Raw genomic sequence first — 26,630 nt, 5'->3', positions numbered from 1 at the left:
CGACCAGGAATCGAACCTGGGCCATCTGGTTCGCGCCCAGATGCGCTGACTGTTACTCCACAGGTGTGGACGATCCTTTCAAGACCGTTTTACCGAGATTTTACTGTATTACTCAAAACCATTTAAATCTAAATGATGTGATAGATAAAATATTTACTTTATTACAATATTAGAAATGTAAATACCCATTACCCAGTTATAATTAATAAATCTATTTTGGACCTATTTGCAGACAACTGTTCAATAGGATAATTTTCGGTTATTGATTTCACTTACTTACTTACTGGCTTTTAAGGAACCCGGAGGTCCATTGCCGCCCTCACATAAACCCGCCATTGGTCCCTATCCTGAGCAAGATTAATCCAGTCCCTACCATCATATCCCACCTCTCTCAAATCCATTTTAATATTATCTTCCCATCTACGTCTCGGCCTCCCCAAAGGTCTTTTCCCCTCTGGCCTCCCAACTAATACTCTATATGCATTTCTGCATTCGCCCATACGTGCCACATGCCCTGCCCATCTCAAACGTCTGGATTTAATGTTCCTAATTATGTCAGGTGAAGGATACAATGCGTGCAGCTCTGCGTTATGTAACTTTCTCCATTCTCCTGTAACTTCATCCCTCTTAGTCCCAAATATTTTCCTAAGAACCTTATTCTCAAAAACCCTCAATCTCTGTTCCTCTCTCAAAGTGAGAGTCCAAGTTTCACAGCCATACAGAACAACCGGCAATATAACTGTTTTATAAATTCTAACTTTCAGATTTTTTGACAGCAGACTAGATGACAAAAGCTTCTCAACCGAATAATAACACATATTTCCCATATTTATTCTGCGTTTAATTTCCTCCCGAGTGTCATTTACATTTGTTACTGTTGCTCCAAGATATTTTAATTTTTCCACCTCTTCGAAGGATAAATCTCCAACTTTTATTGTTCCATTTCGTACAATATTCTGATCACGAGACATAATCATATACTTAGTCTACAAAATGCAAATTGATGAAATCTCTAATTTTTGTAAAACATGAAACTAAAGTGAGTGTGAAAAAAAAACAAACATTCTCATCTGCAAAAATGGTAGTTTTCAGACCAAAAAAAGAAAAATTGTTTATGAATAAGATACCAATTGATAGAGTTTCTAAATTTATCTATTTAGCTGTAGCATTAGACAGAAGGTGAAGTTGGAGAATACAGAATGAATCGATTTTTAAAAGGGAAGGCTTCATTGCATGCTATTGGCAAATTGTCGTCGTTCCTGCAATAACTCCTATGTGCAAAATATAAAATTTTTCAGTCAGAAAAAAAAAAAAACACATTTATTTATTCTATGGCAGTGGTACACTTGGCGGCAAAAAGAATGAGCCGACCGACAATTTCTAAGTTACGGAGACATAACATTGCGCATGCTCGTCTCGTCAAAGCCATAGTTCACTAGGTAACACATAATTAAACCATTTAAATTTGCTGTATTTTGTTTAAGAGGCTAAAATATGTAATAAACTCGAATGGCGGGTTGATTCTAGATACACCAGGGCCCTTGAAGAGTGAAATAATAATAAAATTGATAAATACAAAATCAACTGGAGCGAATATGAATAGGAAAACCATGTATTATGCCGAACTGATAGTAACAGTGACAGTAGCATAAGTCGTTACGGCATTGGTATATTGAACAAGTTGATAGTAGTAGCTCAACATTCGAATCTTCCCCAATATTATTTTTTTAATTAAAAATTTGCCATCATATGTGTCTCGCAAAGCTATAATTATATGGCGATATCTCTTAGAATATGCCCAAACTCTAATAAATAATAAACCTCCCTCTCTCTCTTTCAAGAAATACTGCTATCTGTTAATACAACGGAAAACGATATCCAGAAGGAACACTTTTCTTCCAGCAGGATAATCATCCGATACACACTGCCAACCGGATTCAAAGATGTTTACGAGGAGGCGTGATGTCGACCCAGTCGACTGGCCTCCAAATTCACCAGATATGAATCCGATTCAAAATTTGTGTGCTGCAGTCAAAAGAATCCTACGCTCTAATTGGGCAGAACCACCTGTTCAGACACCTGAGGAATTGTGGGACAGAGTTCTAGATGCGTGGGAGGAGATGGCCAAGAATTTAGACCTATTCCATAATCTTGTGAACTCCATGCCGCGCAGAATAAGGGCAGATGTTGACACAGGTGGTTTTTGGACGATATACTAGTCCCCACCACAAGCCTGGTTTTGTTAATATATTAAAAAACTGTTTGTTTTTGTTAATTTAATTATTTATTTGTGTTTGATATGCGTCTGGTTTTTTTAGGATGTGAAACAAATATTTTTGTTTATACAGGCCAGGTCTCATCTATTAATAGCCCACAGGTAATGGGAAATAATATCTTTACAAGGCAGGCATAACGAAGTTTGTTAACAAATGCAACATCACATTTAAACTAATAAATTAATAAAAAGTTAAAATAAAAAAAATAATAATTTTACTGTACCGGGAAGCGAACTCACAACCTCTGGTACGGAAGTCAGACTGCTTACCACTGGGCCACACACTGCTCCTTGTAAGGTTTACTACATTATAGATAGACGACTTTCATTGAAGAGACACCACAGCAATGCATTGCAGTGGGTTACGTTTACACGAGTGAACCGCGCGATAGAACTTAGCATTTCTATCGACCAAGAGTCGGCCCATTCTTTTTGCCGTTAAGTGTACATAGGAGATAGTTCCATACAAGATAAGACATGTCAGTGAGATGACCTTGTACTGTGCTTCTATTTATTACGAGCATATCACGACCGATCGTGTCTCCCTCGAGGGTGCGACATATGACCGAGTTCAAGCGAGCAATTTAACTCCAATGCAGTACTCTGACACTCTCGTTCCAGAACTGTTAAAAACTGACAAACACATGCTTAAAACCTGAAATCTTTTCCAATAATGAGGGGTTAATTGTGGCAAGCTATGAAAATTGAGAAGAATAGGGGGGGGGGGGGAAGTGCCTCCGTGACCACCTCTGAGACTGAAACGATCATGGCATATAGAGCACATGATGTAAACCTAAGTGTGTGTATCCATTCCAGATCCTGCCTTTGAAAAGTCAGCCAAGATATAGAATGTACTACTGAATGTAAAGCACGGAACACATACCATATTATAGTCAGTAACATTGAAGAGTTCTTGTAACTTCTCATTTGCCTCCAAACAAGATGTTGCCAGTTCATGACAAGAGTTCAGCTTAGATACACAGGAAGTGCACACAGCCAGTGGCAATCTATCATCTCGTTTTACCTATATAAATAAAAAAAGACAATATTGTATACTGTTATTGTGATGATATGTACACCTTAATAGCATACAGAGTGGACCCAAATAGCTCATATTGTATGTAACAAGGAAGTGTCATACCATATTGGTGGAAAGTTCATAGCTTTCTCAGAAAGAAAGGTTTCTTCTCAAATGTGTAACAGCCTCTCATTTGTTAACTATTGCGAATAGGAGCGTAATGGCAATTGTAGCAGCTGTCTCCTATAAAAAATAATCTACTACGCACTACAACCTTGAAATACTTACAAATGTTACAACGTTCTTACATTAAATGTATGATACTATACGTAAAATCCAGAACTCTGTGTACAATATGTTTGTATTGAAATAGATTCATACAAGCAGTTTACTCCGAAACTGTAATATTAAATATGCTTATTGAAGAGTATTTAATTAATTAATTACATAATATATTATTTCCCCCCCTCACATAATAATAATAAATTCTAAACTATTGCTATTTTTAATATTCTGAAATATGAAAAGCAGGTTTATTATCAAGCTTGTATTTTCTGGTTCCACTAGAAAAGTGTATTATAACTAGACCCCACATGTTTAGGCATTTATTTTGGTTAAAATAGGCAGGCATATAGGCACTAAAAATAGTAAAAATAGGCAGTGAAATAGACATTTATTATTCATGGAAACAGACAAAAAAATAGACAAATAGTTAATAAACTATCCCATACGCTACTCACTTTCCTTCGTTACATGTCACAAGATGCTTTTTTAAGTTGTCAACTGTCATAGTGAGCCGCCTGTCAGAGAGAACGTTTTTCATGGTAGAAAAAGATCTTTCTACTTCTACTGAAGTGATTGGAGCTAACTTAAAACAACTTATTTCAGAAGAACTGTCTCTACTTTCTTTCAGAGATCGGGAAAAATCGACTGTGTATTGTCTCAAAAAGAGGGGTGTGAGAAAGGATTAGAGACTTCGAAGTATGCATAACTTGTGAGTGCAAGCAACAACAGTAACGGGACCTGGAGACTTGCTTTTAATACTTCTCTCATCCCCTTTCTTTTGCTGGTAAACCCCGAAGTGACCTGAACACTGAGGGTTATACTGTTCAAACATCTTTGTTAAGTGACATAAAAGATGGAATTGGTAGGGGAGAAAAGTTTACAACTTCTTGAAAACATAGTATTGCTGGAAAATAAGATTCTCAGCAAATATTTGTGTGAGGTGAATATATATTTTTAACTTGTAATGTATGTGTGGTTTATTTTAAATGCATTAAAAATATAGAAAATGTACAATAACGACGTAAATAGGCTACAAAAAGGCATTTAACCTTAAAATAGGCAATAGGAGCTAAAATAGGCAAACAAAAAGCAAAATAAAAATTGTGCCTATCATCCCCAAATGTGTGAAAACGTGTTTATCTCTAATAGATCTTTCATACATACACTCAGTTTAAAAAATATATTTTGCTTAACATCCAGGCTCTAATTATAACACTGCAATAATAATAGACCTTAAAAAAAAGTGAAGTCAATCAATAGTAAAACAAAAACAAAAAAATACAACCAATGCTTTCAGTATATTTACTCTGACAAGAGACTAGCAACTGAAACTCCATATGTACTTCGGTACATCATAGTAATATAAAACAAGATGAGGAAAATACTAATAACATTCTTAACCATAAGCAAGCAACAAACCACAACGGCAGGAAATGCATTACTGAACAGCAGCACTACTTCAGGGATGTAACAAAGGCAGTCCTTTATGTGCAATAGATATCTGACTGATCTTTTTAGTCACAGTCTATTAAAAGAAGGTGTCAGAGTACATTTTATGCATTTCTACAGAATAGCCATTAAGGACTGCATGTTTATTTTAAAGGTGTACTATATGGGCTATTCCATCTCAAATCAACCGAAATATAGAGAAAATTGACCTTGCAATTTTTAAATAGGGGCCTACAATGAAACTTTTTCTGTCCGTTGACAACTGTGATACAATGCTTTGTGCAAAGTTTGAGGCATCAGAACTTCATAGCGTTTAAATTAAAAATATTTAAATTTATCGTATTTTCATAAAATTAGCAACTTCAAACTGTTGTGGCTCCGAAACCCTTTCACCCAATGATCAAAATCATGGTTTATTTTGATGCTGAGAAATTATAGTTTATATTGACATGTAAACAGTTTTTCTTACTTTTTATGCAAATGGAGAAATTTAGATTTTTCTTCATTAAGACGCCTTCGCCCACGAAAAAATATTTTTAAAATATCTGGTTAGAGTCCGCATTGAAAGTACAAATAAACACATATTTTTTACTGGTGCACCATTGATAAGAAAGTATCGAAATATCAAATAAAGAAAATAAATAGTACACGCGTGAACTAACCAGCTGACTGTAGGTAGTCGAGACAAGCAAGGCCAGGAGACAAACACGTGATGTGTCATCTAGCAGTCATGGCTGGGCTAGCTTTATCACAAGTTTTCATAAACACAGGAGTAAAATGACGCCCAATGCTCGCTTATCTTCAGCTCTCGGCCAGTGTGTGGGGTACTGCGCCGTTCAAGTCTACGCGTGTGAAAATAATTTATTTAATACCCCTCGAAACTTATTGCAGAGCCACTAAGCAAACAATGCCGAATCCCTCTTAATAATGCAAGGTTTTTTCTCAATATTTTTTTACATTTTTACAAATGGGCAAAAAGCCTAAAAGTAAGTAAAATCAGATTATCTGTCTCTCTGTATACAATAAAAATAAGTATTACTTCTTATCATAATCTACTAAATGTCAGCTTCGAAATGAGCTCCCGTTCAATGTTCTGCAGTAAATGGTTCCAGAGTTCTGAGCGCTGAAAGCGGCTTGTTTTTATAAAATACGCTAAATTTGTCGCTCAATAGTAAGAAAACCATTTGACTTTCGATAGTATATTTTTGAAAATGCACTCTCCTCAGCACCTTGTATAAATAGGGAAAAAATTAGAGTATTAAAAAAATGCGAGGTTTTTTACTGATCGATTTCATATGGAATAGCCCATATGTATGTAACAGTACATTGAGATTGATTTTATTATTTTTTTTAAACTGTACTAAAATTAATTTCAATGAATGTCTACTATATGTGTATTTCTGTTCTGTTGACTCGATAAAAAAACAGATATGTAGGCTAAGTTATGTTTCAGTTCATTGGACAAAACTTCGTATAACTGAGCCGAAGTATACTAGGCTCAATGTGAACCAATTAACCAAAACTAACTGGCAACATTATCGATTTATTAAAAGGCATTAATATTTCATGTGAAACTGTGGACATTCTTGTGAACAATCCAGATGAATAGGTATCTGGTTAAATACCATTGGCATGAGATGTCCACATGGTAATCCTAATTGCGTTTGATATCAGCATATGTATTTGAGTCGATTATATTTCACTCACTGAAGTTTTATTTCTCCCTTTTTATTGGAAGGAAAATCTACACGTGAACAAAAAAAGCAGAAAAGTAAAGCAACCATTTTCTTAATAATTATTTTTAGTAGTGTTAATCACTAGGTCAACTTACTTCAATGGGTAAATGCAAATTAATTTTATCAGCTAATTGTAATTTTGTGCCTTCTTCTCCAAACACAGCCACCAAGTCCTCTGTCTCCAAAGCACACACACGGCACAAATGGCTTAAAATAAATTGCGGTGACTGTTGGTCCTGCAATGGTTCCTCTTCTTGCTGCCTTTCAAACTCCTCTACTATGTGCACTTCTTCTTTTACTATGTCTAATGCATCCATGCCTGGAGCATCTGGTTCTCCTCCAGCACCAAGAAGCAAGCAGTTGTAAATTTCTTGACCTACTTCTATGCTGTAATATGGAATGACATAATCTGATTAGTGTAATATGTTACTAGTCAGCGATAAATGCAATGAAGGGGGAAAGTAACTGGCCACCCTACCCTATTAACTCCTGGTCATATTTATATGCGGATGTTTCGGTGCTGGACCCCGGACTCATTTCACCGGCATTATCACCTTCATTTCATTCAGACGCTAAATAACCTAGATGTTGATACAGCGTCGTAAAATAACCCAATAAATAATATATGCGGATGATCTTGCTATAACAATTACTGGATACAATAGATTGAAAATTATTAATGATCTTGATGCAATCAACCGAAAAATAGAAGATTGGTGTTCGGCTAATTATCTTTGCTTAAACAAAGAGAAGATACAGAACTTAGAGTTTTCCTTAAACAATAGAATCAATTGTAAAGAATCTGTCAAATTTTTAGGAGTGCATATACAATCTACACTTAAATGGGACTGTCATATTGACATACTATCTAAGAAACTCAACAAAGGTATTTTTATGTTAAGGAAATTAAAAACAAATGTTAGTGTTGAAGTGCTAAAATCCGTATATTATGCTTATATCCATAGCCATCTGACGTATGGAATAATAGTTTGGGGTAATGATCCTAAAATAATAAAGGTACTGAAACTACAAAAGAGGGCAGTAAGAATAATTTGTAATGTTGATAACCGTACACATTGTAAACCTTTATTTCGGAGACTTGAAATTTTAACTGTACTGTCTTTGTATATTTTTAAGTTGTTTAATGTATGTACAAACAAATATTAATAATTTTACTACAAATAGCTCAGTGCATAGCTATTCTACAAGGCATAAAAATGATTTAAGAAAAGGACAATGTAATTACACTACTACTAATAGCAGCTTTGTAGAGATTTATAAAAAGTTATATAATGTTTTACCCGGCAATATTAGACATTTAAGCTTGAGGCTTTTCAAGAAAGAAATTAAAAATAAATTAATAGACTTGTTACTATATAATATTGGTGAGTATTTTAACTCTATATAGCTGCATAACTTTTAAGGAGAATTGTCCATATGATAATATATAATGTGATTATTTATTGTATGTAACTTATGAACATTTTGCTTATGACATTTTCCTATGCTGCATTGTACAGTCTTTGGAATGAAATTAATTAATTAATTAATTAATTCGTGAATGATGCCTTATTGGTGTCATTTATGAGGGTTAAACCTGTTGACTAAACATTATATTATCATATTATTCTACAAGAATTCAGCGAGTCTTTGTTCCTGGTGTAAACAAGTGCACATAGTGGAAGTCTTTATTCACTGGTTACAGAGCCTTTCCACAATCTAGTTCTTTTATGCAATAGGAAAAATAATCTGCTGGAATGTAAGGAAATTTACAGTTATTCAACGTTTGTAAATTAAATATTACATGAATTCTTTAAAAATATTAGATATTTATTTTTTTCTCTTTTCCAGAATTGGAACCATGGATAGATTATGGATTGCATCTGCTTATATATACACTTTGCCAGTTACATATAATATTGTTTTTGAAATACGATATAATTTGTGTGTTGTAAATGTATTTAAGAAGAGGTGAAAATATATGTTGTTGTTTTCTAATGCTAGGCATTTGACAATAAAGTCATTTGACCTCTTGCACTCCAATATTTTTCAAACATATTATCATGGCCAGCCACTGAAGCACAGATTTTGAGGTGTTCTGAATCCATTTCTTGGTTTGATATGCACAATGGGCAGTTAGGAGACTGATATATTCCAATTCTATGCAGGGTAAAACTATATAGAGCATCTGATTTGTGATTGGATGACATTCAATTTACATTTCTTTGCATTTGTGGAAGCTAGACCTTGGCAATGTTGAATCAGCAACGTCATGTGTTCGTTCATTTTAACGTTAACCGTAATCAAATACACGGAGTTTGTATTTGTCAAACTTCAATGAACTTCACCGTAACGAAATGAATGGTAATTGTAATCCCAGTTTTAATGAAAGGATGGCATGACGTTAGTTACTGTCAATCAGCATTCTGACCTGTGGACCAGAAGTTCCAGTTCTAAAGTCGCGACGCTGTTATTCCCGGTGTGACTCCTCCTCTTTGCATACGTCTTAGGAAGTGAAGGCTCTATAAAGTCTAAGTAGGTAGTACCGTTCGCCATTTTTGTTCTTTCGTTGCCGAGCTACCATACGAGGAATCTATTTGCCACACTGTTAAACATTATCATGTCGTAGCTCCTATGATAATAAATCAAACGCACTGTAAATGAGCAAATAATTGAGCGGCAAATAACGTCTTCGTGTGCTTTCAGCAAAAGCTAATGAAAGAACCAAAATGACGGGCGATTATATTAAGTATTTATCGAGCCTTAAGAAATTAATAACGTCTTCCTCAGTGACTCACAAGACGCACACATTTAAATGTAGCCGACCTGCAACGCGAAATTAGAGCGACAAGACTATAATACTGCAAGTGAGGTTGAATATGATGTACAGCTAGCGGTAAGGGTGTTTTTATAAGCTGTCTTGATAACATAATTCTAATCAGTATTTTTTCTAGATTTCAGAATAAAAAATTATGATGCATATTATATTCAATAGCATATTATATTCTAGTAAATACGGTACAATATCCATGTGCTCTACTCAGTAGTTGAACAGCTATTATGCTAAGGATAATAAATTTTTTAGAAACAAAGCTTCAGGTATGCTATAATTGTATGCTTATTCTCTTACACTTAACATAATATAAATGTCTTTAAATATATGAACTCAATTATTGTATACCTGTCTTCTTTCTCTTCTTTCACGTCAACAGGTGAAGACACTGCACACACTGCATTCTGTCCTAGGACTTCAAAATGATTCACTGGGGCCGAAGTTCGAAGGTCTCCTCTGAAATATATAGACATATTATCTGTGTATTCCCTCATGCTCTTAAAATACATATATAAACGAATGTGTCAACAAAATGTATGTATTTATGAAGCAGTAGGCCTACACAAGTTTTCTTACATATTGGAAAATATTCTTATTGTTGATAAACCAATTTAAGTGTTAATTCTGACATTTCGTTCGTCAGACTTAAATATGGTGCTTATGAAAATAAGTTTCACATTCAACTTAAGATATTACGTTTTCTTTTCCTCATTTGAAATTATTACATGAGTCTTCTTATGGATATACAGAAATAAAAGGCCATTATTAATCTAAAAGTCTGAGCAACTTTGTCCTCAATCTCAATTTTTAAATAATACATGGTTTTGCATTAGAAACATTCTTTCTTCACAAAGTTATTCAATAATACACTCAGCAGTAAAGCGAAATAAATTATTTATGAACAGTATACATTTCTGTATTGAGTAATACTCACTGATTACAGAAGGGACGTAAGCCAACAGACTTCCTTTCATAGGTTTTTGAGGGCTGTTGGAATACGAGATCTTTTTCAGGAGACAATTGAGTAGGCCTAGGTTCATTTTCGGATAAAATTTGTTCTAGGAATGAAGGGTTATTAGTTTGTGGTGTTGAATGTGTGTTTCTAACTGATCCATGCAAAGATGGAACTGCAAAGAAGTTGAGACTTTTCTTCTCTTTTGTCTTAAAATCAGCCTCTGAAAAGTGTTGGCTGCATACTACCCTGTTGAACAGCATTCTTACAGTATGTTCAGTATAAGGCACTCCAACATTTTCTGCCCATTGTCGAGCCCTGTAAAACGAGAAATTTATAATTCTAGAGTTAAATACAGTACTTCAGTATCGTTTAATGTTACATATATTTAGGGCCATTTATGAGCTACAAATTGTTCTGAACTTCTCTTAAGTTCTTGGATTATACTGGTGAACTATCATTCTAGATCTATCATGTTTTTGGCAAAGTAAGAAATTAGAAAGCTACTTGTACAATTCCTAGGCATTTTTGGTAATGCCTGAAGGTCTTAGGAAAAGTATGATATTATAAGCTTTCTTTCACACACTGCCTAGAAATCTTACATAATTTCGGCTTTGTTTTCAACAATTTGTGAAACTAGAGTAGTTAAATTTGAATATGCAAAATGACTTATTAGGCATTCTCAAATACTTTCATTTCAGGTAGGGCTGCCAGGAGCCCTGTAGGCTAGATACAAGATAATATTATGTTCTTTATTTTATTCTGCATGCTTCCTGTATTGACTTTGTCAAGATGCAGAAATATCATACATTAAGTTTATTTTTTTCAATAAATTAAGCAAATATATCAGTGGGCAACATTAATAAAAATGTTGATCAAGATATGCAAACAAATCATGAGGAATGAAAAAGCGAGTTAAGATCGATTCACATTAAACGGAATGTTAATGTCACATCACAGAACAGTAATGTTACGTCAAAATATTGCAAAACGCATTTTGCATGGTAACATTCACATATACAGGAAACATAATGGACGATCTGGGATTCTCGAGAAGAATGTTTTGAAGTGACGGAACTGTAGGCTACTGGGCTGTTTCTTCTACTAGAGTGAACAGTGTAGCGGCACATTCCAGTGAGTCACACATTACCTATGTGTTATGAGCTCATGACATTATTTTGAGGGAAAAGGTTGAAATTTGATATAAATTTACATATTACAGTATCTCAGTATCCCTCAAAGGAAACTAAAAATATTTTTCCGATTATACTACATATATTCCATTATTTTCTAGGTCCTACATGTAAAGCAACGCAGATTTCATTAAGGGATCAGCTTAGAAAGGCATTAGAAAATAGTAAGACTGTAAGAGTTGAGAGGCAGTCAACACCGAGGAAAAATGTAAATATGAAGATTGTATGCAGTGGTGACGTTCTAATTTTTTTAATAACTGGTTCTCTCTGATCATAACCACAAATTTCATAATTTTAGTATCAAGTATTGTATATTAAGTAAGCTAATAACAAGCACCTAATTGCAATGCTGTATACTATTGCATAATTACTTGTACACTAATTTAAAAACTGATATAGTTTCCACAGTGAAACACTTTACATCCATTAAGACAACATCTGGCATCATCCTCATCTATGTTCTTTCAGGTTTTTTTCCGGCCTTTTCTTAATCCAGCCAAATACTAATCACCTCAAGTTTTTCTGTTAAATATTGGCATTGTTTTAAAGCACACTTCTCTACCCTTAATGGCACTGGCAAACTGATGGTCAATTGCCGTTAAATATGAATGTGTTGCCATTGGATGTGACGGTGCCAGACCATGACACTGACATTTCTTATAATGTGAATCGACCTGTATATACATTCTAGAAACAGTGTCTTTCATTCATAAAAACAAAGCAAAATTCAATTTGAATTCAGATTACCACATGCATCAAACAAGAACATCAAATCATATCCATTTGTCCACTAATAGAATTACCACAACACAAGTGTTAAAAGTATTTTACAATAGAGGCATAAACATATATAATATAATTCCAAGCGCCCATAATAAGCAGTAAACAAAAAAAATTTAAAAGCACAGTCAACAGGTTGCTGCTGTATCATATGCCATATACTGCAGTGGAATTTATGTCTTTAGATCACCAGCAGCTTTCTTCTTCTGAGAAGGAGGAGGAAAATGGGAAAGATTGGAAAATGATGGGTTTGCGCCCTTGGACAGAAAACTATGAATGAATGAAATATGGTAATCCTAAGTTCTGGTGTAGTTGAAGTAAATCATTATTCCGCTACGTTATACTTTGGGTTAAACTAGCGCTGAGGTAGTTCCCTTCGTATTCCACTTACATATTTTGCATGTATGAATCTGTGACAGGTTAGGTTTGGTTAGTTTAGGCATTGGTTACGCCTTGCATATATGATCAACTGGGCTTACCAACTGCATCTCCACAAAAAAGAATCCCTTATAAATTCGACGATTTTTCACTCCCGAAACCACCGGAAATACCTCAGCTAGCGCTAGTTTCACCAATACATTAAGTAGGCCTAAACAATATTACACATGCAACTCTGGCTTTCAGGTAGAAGCTTCCTGTGAAGCAGGCTTGAATAATTTCATGGGAAAAATTGTTCTGGGGCCGGGTACCAATCCCGGGACCCTACGCTTAGCGCACGAATGCTCTACTGAGTACCCCAAGAACTATACAAGTCACAATTCTTCCGTTTATATCCACACAACTCAAATGGGCTGACAATGACAAGACGCCAGGGTCCAGGGATCGATACCCGGTCCCGGAACAATTTTTCCTTGAAATTATTCAATATTACATACCTCTCAACAGCTTTCGGAAAGCGGAAAAATGCCAAGTCCGGGTCCGTTCGATTTGATCCCAGACAACCAGGTACATGGCATGTTTTGACCCTGGCTTTGTGGGACATGCTGAATGATAAACAACATTGGCATGATTTTTCTTACATCCCTAATATATAATACATAATGTAATTAATTCGTTTGCATTTGTTTGCTCGAAGCGTAAGAATCAGTTCCTTACCTGATGACCTGCCGAATTGTCCCCGAATAAAATAAAATATAAAAATTACGCCCGTGGACAGCTCAAACCCCTCAAATTCAAATCCGATTTGTGTTCCAGTGTATCTTGGCCACTTCCTGTGGATCGCAACTAATTCCTATGGCTGCCAGAATGTGATCCTGTAGGCAGTGATCTTGACTCACGTTGTTTATATAAACATCATAACCTCTTTACATGTGCTACTCTATACCTTCATTTTTAATCTAAATATCGGTAGAGTGCTTTTGCCATTTTAGCTTGATTGTGAAATAAAACAATGGTATATAGCATGGTACGATGGCTATACAGTATTTGATTAATATCTTAAAAAATCGATTGATTTCCTCTATATAACGAGCACAAGAGTTGCACACTTCGAACGGCGGAGTGTAATGGAAAGTAGTCATAGCACAGTCTACTATATACAGTCGCAAAGCTCAATATGTAGTAAAAATGCAAACATGGGTAGTTGCCCACCACTAGGATCGCTACTATCGCCTCATCATCGCAGATCTCTCTCCTAGCAGCCGACAAAATATGTTACACTTTCGTTGTCGTGTTCTTTTGGAAAAATTAACACCTTCCTTCCATTATTGAAATATTAAATGCATAAAGTTAATTTATTATTTTAATGAAATATATTAAATTCCACCATAAACTCGAAGATACCTGCAAGAAATAAGTTAATATAATTTTTGTTCGTGCAAAACGAACTGAAATTTACTATAATCGCTTCACTCATTCAAAATTATAGCGATAATTAACTATGAAACCAATAAATATTAATTTGCATTTCTCATTACAACAATAATAATGGAAATATGAATTAATGGAGTAACTTACGTGTACCGGTACTTGTAGTGTACGCGTACGTAGTTAACAAAGTGGGATGAGGTTAAGCAATAATAATCACACCAGAATTGGAAATAAAACGTGATCAATAAGTTTTATTGTAACAAACTTTTTCTACGTCTCTAGTAAAGCAACAAATAAAAATAACATCAAAATTAACAGCTATAATTAAAAACATATCCTTTGAAGAAAAAAGTAGGCCTAAGCAATAATAATCCCACCAGAATTGAAAATAAAACGTGATCAATAAATTTCATTAAAACAAATTTAATTTTTCTACGTCTTTTGTAAAATAACACATAAAAATAATAACAAAATTAATAGCTACAATTAAAAATATATCCTCTGAAAAAAAAGTAGACCTGACCTTTATTTCTCTGGAAATTTAGCAGCCTAAGTGACAGAACTTTAACCGGTATCTAATGTCCTTTCAGTTAGACTGAAACATTTCATTGTGAAATTTAAGGATATAATGTATTCTAACGGTCACAAAGAACTTCAAATTAACAGTTTTGTTTCTGCACAGCATTCTTGTGGAAACCCAGGAACCTTTCTAATCTTTCGGAAATCGGAAAAAGGATAACTCTGTCCTCTTTCTCTTACTGTTGCTACAGCTTATAGCACTACAAACGTCTCCTCCTTGTCCCATATTATTATTATTCCAATTATTATATTTTAGCCATTAACATTTTCAATATAACCAATAACGAACATTTCACAGGCATCAATGTGAAAAACGCAACGAGCTAGCACTCGATAGAAATACGACACAGTTCAAAGTCGACCATGGACAGTCTATTGTTTCTAGTTGCTAACCGCTTGGAGCGCTTTATCACGAGATTTGCAAAAAAAATACCTCAAGCTTCGCTACTGTATATAGTAGATTGTGGTCATAGCATGTTGGCAGCTACATAGCGGACATGGATAAATATATAATATATTTATTTACCCATGTCAACGAGTTAAAAAGAGAAAGATATAGAGTGGTCATTGCGCCACCATGTTTGAAGAAAATTGAACGACCGTTCGCCATAAACTCATGCGCCCAACACAAAGTGGGCGTGGCGATAAGTGACATTAGAATAGTCAGTTGTCAAAATTTCGTTTGCATAAATCAGACTGAAGTGGAAAAACCTAGTATTTCGTGAAATACGCCCTAGGAACTTAATCTAAACTTATGTACGCTAAATTTAAAACACTTGAGCTATTCCTAGAAGGAATGCTTAAAAGAATAAGCTAAGCAAAATTGTCATGTAGTATGACTAGAAGTCCTAGCAAATATACTGAAGAAAATGTGGCTCAACTGCAGTATTTGTCCCGCTATGCTGTAACATCTGAAGGAGTGCCAACATATTTCTAGCGCTTTTTGCGCTACCAACCTTAACTCATCTGCCTCCACTGTAACAAAAAATTGTTACTTATGCCAATCTTCCTCTCGATAAAAACCTAAAGCAGGTCGAGCAGAGAGTAGAATACGTGCAAAGAGTGTAAAATACTGCTGTATTATTACAAAGATTGTATTTGTAGCAGGAACGGTTCATCTATGAACCGCCAACATAGGAACCAATTAAGGCCGAAAATATATAATTCATCATTATAGGTATAAAAAGTTACAGAAAAAGTCCAAAAACATGTACACGCAATGCTCCACTTCCGCGAAATTACAGTCTGTAGTTCGGATTCAGTGATGGCATTATATCCTGGGTTTGAGCCCCAAAAATTTATAATTCTTTATTAGAGACAAAAAATTGCAGGAAAAATCTAAAAACTTGTATAGACAATGCACATCTTCCGCCAAATTACAGTCTCTTGTTTGGACAAAGTGACGGCAATATTTCCTGAGTTCGAATACCGAAAGTGTAGGCTATAATTGTTTATTAGAGGCATAAAAATTTCCAGGAAAAATCTAAAAACTTGTATACACACTGCTCGACTTCCGCCAAATTACAGTCTGTAGTTTGGACCCAGTGACGGCATTATTTCCTGGGTTTGAGCCCCGAAAACTTATAATTCTTCATTAGAGACATAAAAATTACAGGAAAAATTTAAAACTTGTATATACAAAACACATCTTCCGCCAAATTACAGCCTGTGGTTTGAACCCAATGACGGTATTATTCTCCGAGTTTGAGCCTCGAAAATTTATAATTCTTTATTAAAGAAATAAAAAATTTCAGGAAAAACTAAAAACTTGTATGCACAATGCAAATCTTCCGCCACATTACAGTCTGTAGTTTTAACCCAATGACGGAATTACTTCCTGAGTTCGAGCCCTGAAAATGTGTAATTGCTTATTGTAGGAATAAAGAATTGCAGGAAAAATCTGAACTTGTATACATAATGAACCTCCTCCGTTAAATATCGGACTCTAGTTTGAACCTAGTCAGCGTATTATCTCCTTAGTTCGAGCCCCTTAAAATTAAAATTCATTAATGTGGGTATGACAGATTTGCTGGAAAATCTAAATCTAAAAAAACTTACATATTGAACCCCTTCCACTAAATTTCAGTCTTCTCTTTCCTTCATGAACTGAACCTTGAGACGAGACAGAGTGGACAGAGGGAAGGCAGAGGGCAGAGAAGGCACAAAAATGACAGAGTGAACTGAGTGTACAGAGAGTGGACTGTGAATAGGCCTACAGAGAGTGAAATGAAAGGACAGGCAGTGGACTGAGAGGACAGAGAGTAGACTGAGAGAATAGATGGAGCACTGTGGGAATAGGAGGGAACTAAAAGAATAGAGAGGGATCAGAGAGTGAACTGAGAGAAGAGAGAGTGGACAGAGAGGATAGAGTTGACTGAGAGAACAGAGAGTGTACTGAGAGCACAGAGTGTGGACTCAGAGGACAGAGTGAAGACAGAGAGTGGACTGAGAGGACAGAGAATGGACTGAGAGGACAGAGAATGGACTGAGAAGACAAAGAGTGGACTGATAGGACAGAGAGTGATCTGAGAGAACAGGGAAGGGACAGAGAGTAGACTGAGGTGACAGAGAGTGGACTGAGAGAACAGAGAGGAGACCAGAGGAGACAGAGTGTGGATCGAGAGTAGTCTGAGAGGACAGAGAGTACAGAATATGGACTCAGATGACAGAGAGTAGACTGAGAGGACAGAGTGGGGTGAAAAACTGAGAGTGGATTGAGTGTACAGAGAGTGAACTGAGAGGACAGAGAGTGGACTGAGAGGATAGAGAGAAGACTGAGAGTGAACTGGGGAAACTGCGAGTCAGAATTCTTTCCTCTCAGTCCTCTCTATGCTCACTCACTGTAATTTCAGTAATCTCTCTTTGATATCGGTCCACTCTGTTTCCTTTCCCTGTTCTACTACCTCAGTCCTCTCTCTCTCTCTCTCTCTCTCTCTCCTCTCAATCCAATCTGCGTCTTCTCAGTTCACTCTTTTTCTCCTCAGCCCACTCCATCCTCTCAGTTTTCTTTGTATCACTTTCCGTCTTTTCAATCCACGCAATGTACTCTCAATTCACTCTCTGTAATCTCTGCCCCTTCTCTGTCCTCTCAGTCCACTCTCTGTTCTCTCAATATACTCAACATTCTCTGTGTCCACTCTCTTTTCTCTCAGTTCACTCTCTGTTCTCTTAGCTCAGTCCCACTCCTCTTGCTCATTCCCTATCCTCTCAGGCTACACACTGTTGTCTGAGTCCTCTCACTGTCGTCTCAGTCCACTCTGTCCCTTCATTCCATTCTCTGCCCCTCAGTCTACTCTCTGTAATCTCTGTCCACTTTGTCCTCTCAGTCCATTTCCTTTCCTATCAGTCTACTCTCTGTCCCCTCCGTCCACTCTCTGGTCTCTCAGTATACTCACCATCCTCGCTCTCCACCTTCTTGTCACTCAGTTCAGTCTCTGTTCCCTCTGTTCTCTTAGCTTACTCTATATCCCTCAGTGCTCTATCTATCCTCCCAGGCTCCTCTCTGTCCTCTCAGTCCACTCTCTGTACTCTCAGTTCACTCTCTGTACTTTCAATTCACTCTCTGTACTCTAATCCCAGTCTCTGTCCTCTCAGTCCTTGCAAAAGTTTCTACAGCTATACGACATTTGTCACAGCGTTATATCAACATGCCAACAACACCTAAAGGAACGGCAAGGGTTAAGCACGGATTTTATACGATTTCGCGTTTTCGTAACTATGTAAGTGCAATTGACTGAAACATGTGAAAATAAAATCACCAGGTGGAGGAGATGCAGAAATCTTCAGAAATCGCAAGGAATTTTTTTCAATGAATGTGCAAACTGTGTCTGATTCTTCCTTGTTGACTCGATACATTGTGGCTAGGTGGCCAGACTCATCTCATGACTCACATATTTTTAATTCTTCAAGAATTAAGAGGCAATTTGAAGATGGAGAATTTGGTGCAGCCATTCTAGTTGGAGATAGTGGATATGCTGTACAAAATTATCTCATTACACCACTGACAATTACACACACGCCAGAGGAACAACTTTTTCAGGAGGCCATCATAAGGACTAGAAGTCCAGTAGAGAGGAGCTATGGGGTATTGAAAAGAAGATTTCCTGTTTTAGCTACTGGAATCAGACTAAAATTGGACAGAATTCAAAGTTTAATTGTGGCAACAGCTATTTTACACAATATAGCTTGCAATGAGAATGAAAATATACCAGTTGGATGCCATTAACGCTGTGCATAACTTCCCTTAAGCAGCTAACAACCACCCAAATGTATGTTTAGGTCAGGGGTTTGGACTTTTTTTCCCCTCATTTAGATCAACACCCAAATGTAGCAGAAAATAATGTCAGGTGAAACCATCTTATCCATCAATACTTCCATGATTTGTTGGTGAACCAGTGAAGGAAGAGATTAAATTAATATAAAATAAGTTTCGTTCACTGCAGTACATGTAACATTGTTTATTATTCATGTTAAACTTGCATATTTTCAAAAGTATATTATAACTTTACTTCACTGGAAATTAAGCATTACCAGCACCTTATCCATCAGTACCGGTACGTTTATGACTAAAATTTGTTTGTGAATCAGTGAAACAAAGGGATGAAATTAACAAAGTAAGTTTCATTCACTGTAGTACATGTAACATTGTTTATTATTCATGTTAAACTTGGATATTTTCAAAAGTATTATAACTTTACTTCACTGAAAATTAAGCAGTACCAGTAACTTACACCATAATTATTAAGCCTAAAATTGTTATTTTTTAAAACCTGACATATTATCTTGTGTGGTGTAGCTTTAGATGCAACACAACCACCATAATATAGAATTTAATGATGACATGACTTAACTGTAACTGTGTTGTATAAAATATTACTACTGATACACAAATATTTTAACACATGATAGTGTAGTCACAATTTATGTAAAAATTCCACTTCATTATAATTACGCAGTGATGTTAGAAGTTGAAATATATCTGCATTTGTATCAAAATTATATTAATGTCGGATTTCAATGAAAGAAAGCAACTAATTACTTGAAATATACAGTGTGTTTATTTTATAATATATAAGAAATTAGCTGGAGGGAATATACTGTATATTTCATATTATGTTCATGTTTATTAAAATAATTAGAAATGAAACTAACAATTGATTTATGAACATTTTGATGTCATGTCATAATTAGGCCTAGCCTACTGTTTTTTTCTCATGTATTATTACTATATTATAAATAAGCCATATATAAATTATGTGGTAGGTGATAACATGCAATAAATTTCGTTTTTTAATTGGAATTAAGTTAAACTGCCTACTGATTAACTTGTTATTCAATTATTTAAGAAGCTACATAAATTTAAATATCTTCTGTTTTAAGTAGCATGATAACCTGATGTGATATGTTGAATATGGTATTATTAATACAGTGAATGATATAAACTGAATGACATTATGAAAATATCAAAATGACATCATAACATATTACGACCACTACAAAACTGAAGTTATCAATATATAAGTTACCTAATGTGATTTAATATGTTAGATTAAATTTTTTAATTTAAATAAAAAAGAACATATAGACTTGAACAAAATGAACACCATAACTACTTCAAAATCTTCTGATTTCAGTTAGCTGTTTGTTTTAAGGTCCAATTCCCTATTCCTAACATCAAGTTCAAGAATTCTTTTCATCTCAAGATCAAATTCCTTATTTTTATATGAAGTTCTGTGAGTTTCATATTCTAAAATTCTTACTTTTTTTCCTGAATTCTCCATTGTCTGAACACAGGACCTTACAGTGTACGTTAATCAGCTTATGATAATCTGATCAAAATTCATAATGGACGATGAAGCAATCATACAGTACAACCAACGTTTACTGAAATAAAAATAATACAAGAGGATGACGCCTATTATGAATATTTAGGCCCTGGGTTTAGGTCACTGAAAAACTGAACAGAGCAAATGTTGGCACCCAATCCTCTTTCTTTAACTTTATCCCTTCTACTACCAAACAAAAATGTGAAACAATAATTTTGCCAATTCACCAAACAAAAGGCTGTTTTTATTACATTATTTATAAATATTCATTTTTGACCATGTATTTAACAATTATTTCAACATCCTACCTTAAAATACTTTTTCTTGCTCCCTTGCTCTGGGTATTTGCCCATTCTAGCCAATTATAAACTAGGGCCTGTGAATATTACATAACTAGATTAAATCACATACTACAACGTTAAAAATAAAAGCTATTTCCCTTAGAATTATCAAGATCCTGGGTACATCAGGTAGGCCTAATTTAGTGGGTTACCGAACACGTTAAAAAGCTGGAAGTTTTCTTCTTGAAATTAATGGAGATCATGATTTTCGGAGGGAACGGAATAAACTAAAGGAAATTAATTGTTATATTAAAATAGATCCACATATGCCTCCAGAGAATGCACATTAACACAAGACACAAGTTATTGTACGATCTTGCCTATCAGAGAAAAGTGGAATCGAGAATACTTTCCAATAAATTCAAGAAAACAGCTGATTAAATGATACACAACACTTCACATGGGTATAAATGATTTATTTATTTGTGAAACTAGTAGATGCATTCCTTCTTTATTCGCGTTGATTTGATTATAACATCAATTCACTGTAAACAGCTGACATGTTGAAAAGTTGAAAACGTATAATACGCGCCATCAGTAATCTTGGCTCTGATTGGCCAGTTGTTGTTGTTATTCAGTGTAGCCTACACATGAGAAGCCATGAGCATCTGGTGCCAACATTACTTTAAACGGGTGGGCTGCCAGCTATTTATGGAGAAAATGGAAGCATGTTTAAACTGAATAGTAAAGTTGAACGGGTTTAATTTGTCCCAAGTTTAACTAACTTTGGAGAAAACGGCCCTAAACGATGCAATATAACTGCCGCCATTTGTTATGTTGAGTATCAGCTATTGTGAAATGTACCTGCTAAAACGGTTCAAGTACATGTTACTGTTTTAGCACCAGCTTTATCTATGGTGTGGTAGCTCCTTTACTTGTCTGTGTCTTGAGCACTGCCTGCTGGATCACATCCTATGGCTGTTTACACTGCCTGCTCAATCAACGCTTATGTGCGAGTCTTGAAAAAAGCTATTTTGCCGCTAGGTGGCAGGTAGTGCCCACCACTATTAACATTATCAGTATATGCAAAGTACCCTAAAATAACTATTATTACGAAGTCTTAAGTACCAGAAGAGACAAGGGCTTAGGGAAACGATGGCCCAGGGTGTCCGAATCCTTCCGCAATGCTTAATATGTAATACTATTAATACTGAAATTAAAACTTAATTTTTTTCTAAGCGATACTACATCCAAACAAGTAGGCCTATACTTGCTTTAGGCGTTTACTAAAATTATTATTAAAATCAATTAACGTAATAAAAGTTTGAAACTTATATAAAATATTTCAACATGTTTCAACATATTTAAGAAAAAATATATGCTTCCTTTAACCGAGCTACGAGATTATTGGAAATCACGGTTTGAATTAACGACAGTATGTGGTATCTTCCTGCAGTATCTTCCAATCCATGAAATTGTTATACGGACACTTGGTCTACTGTTTTATTAAGTTCAGTATTGCCAGAAAGTAACTTCCCCATATATAAAAGGCCCATTTGAAGTGTGATAAATTTTGCGCTCATTAAAAAATTCTCCCCCATCCCCGAAAAGAAATGCCGAGGAAAATACTGTAAACAATTTATCGCTTATGTCGTGTACAGTAAAAAATTTTTCATGAAACGTATTGTTGGTCCTGCTTCTGAAAAATTTACCCGAGATGTCAGACGTAGGCCTATATGATTGTCCTTCATATAGTCCAAAGTGCTTATAACTTCCAGTGAAAATGTCTGTACAGCATAAAGAACGTTCATTTTCTCAAAGGAACTGGGTTCGACATGCTTCCTCATTAGAAATCGAATGGGTTTCACAGCTAAGTCCTTTTGTATCCTGTATATTTCCTTGATGAATTTTGAACTGATCATTCCTTCTCTGTCTGCTATATCCTGGTCTAGAAACTGTGAACAGATGTTTTTTTATGATGTGACAGTAATCAAAACTTAAATATAAATTATGTTGCAAGTTACATGGGTGTACTACGCAAGGCTGTAGATCTCCGCCGCCTAAACCCTTAAACCAAGTTTTATATCTCACAAAATTAAATGTATTTCAAACCGAATGTTCCTTTCTTCCAATGTATTTTAAAGAAGAAAATCATATCATTAATAAACAATAACTGACAAACACTGTAATTACTTCTAAGATGTTAAATAAGACAGTATAATTAATTCTACACATTTAGTACAGCCAATTCAACGGCAGTTACTTGCTGCGCTCTAGTGTCGAAACTGGACAATAATGTCCACGCGAAACTCCATGCTAAGGAAGAGGAATGAGCAGGCAGTTACGCAGCCAAAGGATGTGATCCAGCAGGCAGTGGTCTTGCGCATGAGCAGTGTCCCATCATTGGACTTTGAAAAATTCCTTGGCATTTTTGATCATGCCTGAAGGTTCTAGGAAAAGTATGACACTATAAGCTTTCTTTCACACACTGCTTAGAAATATTACATAATTTCGGCTTTGTTTTCAACAATTTGTGAAACTAGAGTAGTTAAATATGAACATGCAAAATGACTTATTAGGCATTCTCAAATACTTTCATTTCAGGTAGGGCTGCCAGGAGCCCTGTAGGCTAGATACAAGATAATATTATGTTCTTTATTTTATTCTGCATGCTTCCTGTATTGACTTTGTCAAGATGCAGAAATACCATACATTAAGTTTATCTTTTTTCAATAAATTAAGCAAATATATCCGTGGGCAGCATTAAAAAAAAATGTTGATCAAGATATGCAAACAAATCATGAGGAATGAAAAAGCAAGTTAAGATCAATTCACATTATACAGAATGTCAACGTCACATCACAGAACAGTAGGCCTAACATTAGGTCAAAATATTGCAAAACGCATTTTGTATGGTAAGGTTCACATATACAGGCAACATCATGGACCATCTGGGATTCTCGAGAAGAATGTTTTGATGTGACAGAACCTGTAGGCTACTGCGCGGTTTATTCTACTAGAGTGAACAGTGTAGCGGCACATTCCAGTGAGTCACACATTACCTATGTGTTATGAGCTCATGACATTATTTTGAGGGAAAATGTTGAAATTTGATACAAATTTACATATTACAGTATCTCAGTATCCCTCAAAGGAAACTAAAAATATTTTTCCGATTATACTACATATATTCCATTATTTTCTAGGTCCTACATGTAAAGCAACGCAGATTTCATTAAGGGATCAGCTTAGAAAGGCATTAGAAAATAGTAAGACTGTAAGAGTTGAGAGGCAGTCAACACCGAGGAAAAATGTAAATATGAAGATTGTATGCAGTGGTGACGTTCTAATTTTTTTAATAACTGGTTCTCTCTGATCATAACCACAAATTTCATAATTTTAGTATCAAGTATTGTATATTAAGTAAGCTAATAACAAGCACCTAATTGCAATGCTGTATACTATTGCATAATTACTTGTACACTAATTTAAAAACTGATATAGTTTCCACAGTGAAACACTTTACATCCATTAAGACAACATCTGGCATCATCCTCATCTATGTTCTTTCAGGTTTTTTTCCGGCCTTTTCTTAATCCAGCCAAATACTAATCACCTCAAGTTTTTCTGTTAAATATTGGCATTGTTTTAAAGCACACTTCTCTACCCTTAATGGCACTGGCAAACTGATGGTCAATTGCCGTTAAATATGAATGTGTTGCCATTGGATGTGACGGTGCCAGACCATGACATTGACATTTCTTATAATGTGAATCGACCTGTATATACATTCTAGAAACAGTGTCGTTCATTCATAAAAACAAAGCAAAATTCAATTTGAATTCAGACTACCACATGCATCAAACAAGAACATCAAACCATATCCATTTGTCCACTAATAGAATTTCCACAACACAAATGTTAAAAGTATTTTACAATAGAGGCATAAACATATATAATATAATTCCAAGCTCCCATAATAAGCAGTAAACAAAACAATTTAAAAGCATAGTCAACAGGTTGCTGCTGTATCATATGCTATATACTGCAGAGGAATTTGTCTTTAGATCAGGAGCAGCTTTCTTCTTCTGAGAGGAAGGCGGAAAATGGGAAAGATTGGAAAATGATGGGTTTGCGCCCTTGGACAGAAAACTATTAATGAATGAAATATTGTAATCCTACGTTATACTTTGGGCGAAACTAGCGCTGAGGTAGTTCCCTTCGTATTCCACTTACATACCCTATTTTGCATGTATGAATCTGTGACAGGTTAGGTTAGGCATTTGTTACGCCTAGCATATATGATCAACTGGGCTTACCAACTGCATCTCTACAAAAAAGAATCCCTTATAAATTCGACGATTTTCACTCCCGAAACCACCGGAAATACCTCAGCTAGCGCTAGTTTCACCAATACATTAAGTAAACAATATTACACATGCAACTCTGGCTTTCAGTTAGAAGCTTCCTGTGAAGCAGGCTTGAATAATTTCATGGGAAAAATTGTTCTGGGGCCGCGTATCGATCCCGGGACCCTACGCTTAGCGCACGAATGCTCTACTGACTGAGTGCCTCAGGAACTATACAAGTCACAATTCTTCCGTTTATATCCACACAACTCAAATGGGCTGACAAGACGCAAGGGTCCAAGGATCGATACCCGTTCCCGGAACAATTTTTTCCTTGAAATTATTCAATATTACATACCTCTCAACAACTTTCGGAAAGTGGAAAAATGCCAAGTCCGGGTCCGTTCTATTTGATCCCAGGCAACCAGGTACATAGCATGTTTTGACCCTGGCTTTGTGGAACATGCTGAATGATAAACAACATTGGCATGATTTTTCTTACATCCCTAATATATAATACATAATCTAATTAATTCGTTTGCATTTGTTTGCGCGAAGCGTAAGAATCAGTTCCTTACCTGGTGACCTGCCGAATTCTTCCCGAATAAAATAAAATATCAAAATTACGCCCGTGGACAGCTCAAACCCCACAAATTCAAACCTGACCTGTTTATCTTACCCACTTCCTGCTGGATCGCAACTTATTCCTACGGCTGCCAGAATGTGATCCTGCAGGCAGTGATCTTGACTCACGTTGTTTTATAAATATCATAACCTCTTTACATGTTCTACTCCATACCTTCATTTTTAATCTAAATATTGGTAGAAGGCTCTGGTAGAGTGCTTTTGCCATTTTAGCTTGATTGTGAAATAAAACAATGGTATATGGCATGGTACGATACCTATATAGTATTTGATCAATATCTTTAAAATAAATCGATTGATTTCCTCTAAATAACGAGCACAACCAGAGCTGCACACTTCGAACGGCGGAATGTAATAGCAGAAAAGTAGTCATGGCATTTTGGCAACTACATAGCGGCCTAGATCATATATTATGTAACATATATGATCTACATGGATCAGCGGATTTCGTGTTTCTGCCTTCTGGCAGTGTTGCCAATTCAGCGGTTTTTCCGCTACATCAGGCGTTTTTCTGTGTTAGTTTAGCGGGTAAAATTGACGAAATTTGTATTGCTAGTATAGAGATTTAGCGGTTTCTTTTCTAGAACTTATATACAGCTGGAAAATAATATCACTTTACTT

At 35.5% G+C, this 26,630-nt stretch overlaps 1 protein-coding gene across 3 annotated transcripts in view; it reads right to left on the bottom strand.

The window, feature by feature from the left end:
- The window catches only part of LOC138705894 (zinc finger protein 420-like), a 32,464-nt gene extending 6,090 nt beyond the window's left edge, over positions 1–26,374 (bottom strand). Inside the window, exons 1-7 of one of the 3 annotated variants that reach the window (XM_069834636.1) lie at positions 25,943–26,374; positions 25,723–25,830; positions 13,397–13,504; positions 10,531–10,866; positions 9,945–10,052; positions 6,859–7,150; positions 3,159–3,299 (exon numbers count right to left, since the gene is read on the bottom strand). In XM_069834636.1, coding sequence (XP_069690737.1) covers positions 3,159–3,299; positions 6,859–7,150; positions 9,945–10,052; positions 10,531–10,866; positions 13,397–13,504; positions 25,723–25,829 — 1,092 coding nt within the window. In that variant the 5' untranslated portion in view covers position 25,830; positions 25,943–26,374. Of the gene's footprint in view, positions 1–3,158; positions 3,300–6,858; positions 7,151–9,944; positions 10,053–10,530; positions 10,867–13,396; positions 13,505–13,616; positions 14,352–25,722; positions 25,831–25,942 lie in introns of those variants that run through there. The other 2 variants (XM_069834653.1, XM_069834645.1) reach the window with 2 other exon arrangements.
- Between the last annotated feature and the right edge of the window lie 256 nt (positions 26,375–26,630).

This window comes from Periplaneta americana, chromosome 1 (assembly GCF_040183065.1).
Source record: "Periplaneta americana isolate PAMFEO1 chromosome 1, P.americana_PAMFEO1_priV1, whole genome shotgun sequence".
Lineage (NCBI taxonomy): Eukaryota > Metazoa > Arthropoda > Insecta > Blattodea > Blattidae > Periplaneta > Periplaneta americana.
Note: the sequence above shows the minus strand (reverse complement) of the source record. Positions and strands in the feature narration are given on the sequence as shown.